The sequence below is a fragment of the Piliocolobus tephrosceles genome, chromosome 8, assembly GCF_002776525.5.
Source record: "Piliocolobus tephrosceles isolate RC106 chromosome 8, ASM277652v3, whole genome shotgun sequence".
Taxonomy (NCBI): Eukaryota; Metazoa; Chordata; class Mammalia; order Primates; family Cercopithecidae; genus Piliocolobus; species Piliocolobus tephrosceles.
In genome coordinates, this window is record NC_045441.1 from 96,589,000 (window position 1) to 96,595,792 (window position 6,793).

At 45.6% G+C, this 6,793-nt stretch overlaps 1 protein-coding gene across 2 annotated transcripts in view; it reads right to left on the reverse strand.

Annotated features, from left to right (window-relative positions):
• Positions 1–3,670, reverse strand: part of RELN (reelin) — a 519,467-nt gene extending 515,797 nt beyond the window's left edge. The window contains exon 1 of one of the 2 annotated variants that reach the window (XM_023192552.2): positions 3,161–3,528. In XM_023192552.2, coding sequence (XP_023048320.1) covers positions 3,161–3,386 — 226 coding nt within the window. In that variant the 5' untranslated portion in view covers positions 3,387–3,528. Of the gene's footprint in view, positions 1–3,160 lie in introns of both variants that reach the window. The other variant, XM_023192551.3, reaches the window with a different exon arrangement.
• Between the last annotated feature and the right edge of the window lie 3,123 nt (positions 3,671–6,793).

Below are 6,793 nucleotides of genomic sequence, written 5' to 3' on the forward strand. Positions count from 1 at the left end.
TTGCAACTTTCTACACACATACACACACACACACAAAATCCAGGTTTGGTGCCTGAAACACACATTGGGGAAACTGACCATGTCTTAGAATTTGTGCAAAAGAAAAGAAAATTCTAGAAAAAAAAAATGTTCTGACGCTGGGACCTTTCTAATTCAACATGATGTATATGAGACCTCCTTTTGCTGAGCTTTTACATTGTGGTATACTCATGGTTCATTGTGACTAATAATGCCCTTTCAAAAGAGTCATAGACAACAGAATTTAAAAGATATAGGAAGATGAGAGAGATACCAAATGACATTTCATTGAGAGATGAGAACACACCAGATGTAACCATGCACTATTTATAGAGTTGCCAGTACTGAAAATAGATGGATATACTACTTAATGTAAAAATCTGTGACAATTCTGTTAGACTCGAAAGCTCCAGATTTTTAGTACTATATATTTTTTATTTTTGTTAAAGATATTCCATAGATATATTTAAATACAACACATACAGGGACCTATAATTGTGAACCACTTTTATTCTAGACTGGTGATTGCTGCCCCATTTTACATTCTGAGCTCTACCACACACCCCGGTGTCAGAGAGCAGCTGACTGATCTACAGAAATGTTCTATGTTAGGTGCTACTGTGCACACCACCTCTATCTCAATGCATTCTTTTAGGTTAAAAAAAAAAAAAAAAAAAAGTCACAACTATCAGCTCTACACCCAAACAGAGTTCATTCAAATGGTGACTTCAACGTATATCATAAATGTAACTGATTTTGTCCTGATATAACTGTTACACTTTAAGGATCTAGAAGGTTAGAAATAAAGTCTGAAGCTAACATTTTACAGATTTCTTATAAGTTTAAGAAGACTTCTTGGCCAAAAGACCTTTCATTTTGGTCACATATCAAAATGGGCCAACCACAAAGTACATGAGATTAAGTTTTCCTATTGGCAGTTCAATTCTTACAGAAGGGGTGTGTGTGTGTGTGTGTGTGTGTGTGTGTGTGTGTGTGTGTGTGTCTGAATTTTTAAAATTAATTTTCAAAAGCCTAAAAGGAAAAAAGACATACATAAGCACCACTTCATTTTTAAACATGTCTTCTACCTGTAGAACATTTTACAAAAAAAACCCTCTTACTTGAAGTCCTATAGCTACAGCTAGTTCCAAAATCTAAATGTTTAATAAAATAGATAACAAATTTAAAATCTGACACAATTCTCAAAGCTTATAATAATTTGACGTTTCATAACTTAATACAATTTCTCTACCTTTTCTGGTGGTGGAAAAGAGGTGGAAATTGAGATTCTCCCCCACAATATCCAACTTGAAGTATTTACACTTTATTCTTACTCTACATTATCCATTCCTTTTCAGACTTAGATATGTGATTATGATGAGTCTTAAGGTGACTTGCATTTGCTAACCGAGGGAGCAAGACCAAAGAGAGTACGATATTTTGGTGTTTTTAGTTAAGTTTTCGGTATCAAGACCTTCCAAAGTATGTGGAAAACAGAAAAAAAATAATAATAAAGCTTTGTATCATCACATGGTCTTCCATCATAACCTGACAGTTACGCCTTTGAGACCAGCCTCGCTCACTTACCCACCGTTCTTACTGAGAGATAATACCGGACAAGAACTTTTGCTAAGAGACGCACAGAGCAGCAGGCTCAGTCAATTAGGCTTTGGGTTAGGTCTGGTTGCCATCACAGTAGCTGCTCCTTCCACTTAAAGATTCCCATTACCTCAGAAAAGCACAAGATTGTTCTTGGGAAGAGGGGGTAGTAAGCACTTTTATTTAAAAGGGGACTAGTTACAGAACATTAATTTTCCAAAATTATTTCTAAAATTCTACCAAATTAAACTCCTGCTTTACAAACAAGGCTGCCACCATGCCACAAGGAAGTTGTAAAAACACTGTTTAAAACCTCTAGGAGACGTTTATTTAGGCTAAATATTTTAGAATAGATATCAACGTTTTTTTTAAAACAGAAACTCTTAAGGATTCTTAAAATTTTTAAATGCTTGTCTATCTTTAGTGCCAGCACCCCACAGATTATCTCCCACCATGCCAATAATTGTTAGCCTATTACAGATACAAATTATTAACAGGAGCCTACTGGACAATGGTTTCTATTAGGTTGGGTATAAATATTTTGAGGTTGAAATTCTGATTAAATAGTGCCTGTCGCTGCTTAAAAGCTCCATAGAAGTGAAATGTTCAGAAGTCCCAGAAGAAACACAGAAAAGAGACATTTTTTATTTTTCCACATACTCGATGTACTAGCTTAAAATACATGCACTACATAATATTATATTTATTGGAGCTGAATTTTATTTCTTCTATAATGTTTATTTTTTATGCAGGGCTGCATAATGATTCTTTTTTTTTAAAGATACCTCTAAATTATAAGGGATTCCAGACCGTACCTGGAAATTAAAGCTGTGCAGATAAAATACAAAGTCATTAATAAACATCACAAAGATAATTCTAACAAGAAGCACCATGTAGAAGTAAGGCAGGAATCAGAAAAATCATCAGTTACTGACATATTAAATCACACTTTCAAAAGAATAGGGAGCTGGAAGCAGCCGCTTCCTTTCAGGAGGGCTGTTTGACACTGAATGAAATGCCAGGGACTCCTGGCTGGTGAGCAACGGGAACTTTCAGGGCGAGCGGTGCGGGGCAGTCACGGACCTGGGCGCTTCAGTCTGTCACCAGCCTGCCCGCAAAGCCCAGCGACAGCCCCAAAGCCCCCCGGGGACCCATGTAGCGGGACCGGGAGCAGGACAAAGGTCTGAAATTCAGGTCCTAGGATTAAAGAAACAAAATGCGCAGGTTCCATTTAAAGTACCTGCGTAAGTACGGGGAGTGAGGGGGAAGGACACCGAACCCCAAGAATTCTCAGGCGTTTATCACAAGCACCAGCTCATTACCAGGAAATGCGTTCGGGGAGTGGGGACATGGAGAATGAATCCCAACTCGCGACTCCATTCTCCACTAACTTTACTCTCGCTCCCTGGACCGAGCGCAACGCTCGGGCCAGGTTTGTCGTGGTTCTTGTTTCCAGGGCCCCTTGGAAGAAGGAAAGGGATGATAAAGGTGTGCTGGCGGGCGCACCCGGCGGCGGCGAGCGCGGAGGTGCTGCGGTACCTACCATGGTATTCTTGTCCCGGAACGTAGTAGGTGGGGTTGCCCGCAATGTGCAGGGAAATGAGCACCTCGCCCTGCTCCCCATCCCCTTCCAGCTCCCCGTGGTGGGTGCACAGGAAAAAGAAGGGCGAAAAGCGGGGGTAATAGCCCGCCGCCGCGCGCGCCCTCTGCGTCGCCCCCAGCAACAGCGCTAGGAGGAAAGTCCGCCAGGCCCAGCCACTGCGCTCCATGCCGCCGCCGCCGCGCGCTCTACGCGCCGCTCGCTCATTCAGTTTTGGAGACGCTGGGACGGAGGAGCCACGCGGAGAGAAGGCGAAAAGGAGGCGGACGGGAGCGGAGCGGGCTCGGGAGGGGACCTGGGAGCTGGCCCCCGCCGAGAAGTTCCGCGGGAGACGGCGGCTCCCAAAGTTACTTTGGGCCGCGGGAGCGCGGGGCCGGGGCTGCGGGCGCCGAGAGCGCGTTGTCCGCCGCCTCCGTGCGCCGCCGCCGCCTCTGCGCGACGCCCCTCGGCCAGGCCTGGGAAAGCGACCGCCTCGCTCCACACCTTCTTAAAGCCCCGGGCGCCGCGTCCCCCCCGCCGCCGCCACACGTGTCCCGGGCGCTCCCCCGCCCCCGCGCGCCGCCCCGCCCGCCCCCCGCCCTCTCGGGTTGGCTCGGCCGCACCTCGCGCGGCGAGGGGCGCACGCGTCCCCGGAGTCCCCGGCCAGCGCCCGTTTCGCACCCGGGAGGTTAGGGAGAGGCGCGCGCCGGGGAGCGGGACGGGGTACGCTGTCGAGGACCGCTGAGCCCGCGACTCTTCTGCAAGGGACGTCAAAGCCCCAGAGAGGGCACCTCCCGCCCAGCTGTCTGAAGGGGAAGGCCAGCCCCTTTGGCCGTCAGTGTGCACTGTTTTTCCTGGGAGGATGCGTGAGGGAAGGAGAGGGGCGGCGGGGACGGCCGCTGGCGCCGGCTTCTTTGTCTGCGCCGGCTGCGTCCCGCGCCCCTCGGGGCTCGCAGCCTGGCGGTCCTGGCGGCCCGCACTCGTTCTGGGAAGCCGCCCGAGGCCGCGAACCGCTAGGGGCCCTCGCGCTCCCTTCCCACCCAGGACCCCTGTCCCTCCCGCCGCCCCCGCCCGGCCCCTCGCGGCAGCGACAGAGCCTCATCTGTAGTGGATTTTAAAATGAGATTAAGAGAAAGTGGAATTGGCAGCCTCGAGTGGTGCCTGGAAATGGTGATTTGTGCTGCTCGGTTGTGGGGAATTGTGAGGCAGGAAGGGCTGGCGGAGCTAAGATCCGACAGGCGCTCTTCGCCGGACTGTTCTGTTGTTCATTGCTACTGGGCTCTTCAGGCGGAGATGGGTGTCGTAATTTTTTAAATCAGTGTTTATTTCCTTTAAATGTCGATTATGACCAATGGCCCTGAAATCGGGGGAGGGAAAAACGGAGATGCTGGCAGCGGCGATTGAAGCGGGTGGTAATGAGCGGCTGCACATGAACTGCAGGGAAGTGAAATAATCCATAAGCACGTTTTTAACCGAGGACGGCTGGCAGGAGCCCTGCGGCATCCGGAGATGGGGGAGCGGGGTTGCCAGGTTTTAATGCCTCTCCCCACCCACCTTTGGCCTGCCACCAAGCCAGATAAACCCGCACATACAGAAATGAGTAGATTATAAAATTGGAAGGGATGGTGCCTTTGCCTGAGTTTGTGAGGCGAGGGGCGGTGAAAATCAGGGTGTAAGGGGAGACCTCTGTAATCACTTCGTTGCAATAGGAAGAAATTGTTTTTCTTCCTCTTACTGAGACCGACTGACAGGTAAAAAGGGCCCATTTCTAGCTGGCTTCTTATTTCCCTACTTCAAAATCCCCAGAGGCTTAACTGCCATATAAATAATATACAATGTATACATATATGTTTGTGTATGTATATGATGTAACAATTGCTACACTGTAGCTCTGCGGGGTGCAGGCTATGGGGCTAGAGGTACTTTACCTTTTTAATCCTAACACCAACTGGAGAGGCAAAAAATATCCCTACTTCACAAGGGAAAAGGCACTCAGAAATGTTGATAACTTGCCCAAAGTCAGTGACAAAGGCTGGATGCAGGGAAGACTGGCTGGCCTCAGAGGCTCTCGTCCTGCACTGCCCTGCCACAGTCGACAGCCCTAGCTGGAGCAGGTGGTGTTGCCCCGAACAGAATTAGGAGATACTCACCCACAGCTAACAAGACTGTTACTGCCTTCCTGTCCAGTCATGTGAATATAGCCAAAGACAAAATTAATCACTTGTAGAAAGAATCCAAAACTATTTAATGTTTTTGGCTTACACTTTTAAAATGTTTAGTTACTATGCACTGAGCACCGTCCTAACTACTATACATACCGACTCCCTTATTCCTCATAACAATGCTATGGGAAAAGTACCATTAATAGCTTCATTTTGCTATGATGAAACAGCACAGGGAGGTTAAGTAACTTGTCCAAGGTCACACAGCTAGTAAGTAAGAGCTGTAACTTGAACCCAGGCAATCTGATTCTGACACTTTAACCACTGCAAATCGCCTCTAAAGAATGCATGTTGGTGTTGTTAGAAGGATGGGAAGATAATTATTCTTTATCCAGTGTCAGAATACCTCATTTAATCCTTATGTTAGCCTGCAAAGTAGGTATAATTATCTTCATTTTTAAAGAGAAGAAAGTTGAGATTCATAGAAATTAAAGAAGCTTGGAATCAAGTCTAGCCATGTTTGATGCCAAGGTCGCTGGTTAAATAAACTGTCTTCAGTAAGCGCTGATACTTGGTCCAGGACATGATTGGAACTTAATTCGTGTAAGGTCCTCAATTCCCAGGAGGTCCCCTTCTTTCTATTGTGTAGTGACTGTCAGAGAAATATTCTTTCTCATATCTCTCGACATGGCTTTCTTAACATTCAATTTATGTGACCAAGTTTATTTTTCAATCTTCCCCTTTATTGTGCTTCCTTAAGTTTTACCACTTTGCTTTGCTATTACATTTGAATAACTTTTATACTCTTAGCCATGAAGCAAGCTCATATTCTTGGCTACAGCCCTGCAGTTGTTCAACAACAGGCACAAAGACTGTTTAAATAATGTCCTGAGTGGTGTTGAGCTGGTCAAGAGGGGAGAAGACGTTGGTACACTCCAGTCTGCAGTCCTTAGGACTAACATGAATACCTTATAGAGGCTCAAGTTCATATTGGTTTCATCTCTGAAACTTTTTTTGGTTAGGCGAGTTCAACTAGTCATCATTAAAAACTTTTAAATAACCTTTGGAAAATCAGAAAAATACTTAAGTCATATATAAAATCCATTGAACTGAGAATAGCATCTTCCTAGTGAGCTACTTACTTGAAATCACACAATAAGGTGGAAACCCAGGTTAGATAGCAAAACTTCCTGCTTCCCAATTTGTGTGCTAACCTTTATACCTCATTTGTATTTAGTGAGCCATAATAAGTATTTCCAAGAATATTTGGTTTGCAAAATCCAAAAACCTTCTGAACTAATAGAAAAATAAAGAAGTGCTTTTCCAGAAAAAATGTTTTACATCAAAAACATCTGCAAAAAGCCAAAGGTGATGTCAGGTGAAAATGAATCAGCTTGTGGGAAAGGGAGTTTAAAATGAGATGAGATTTATTTTT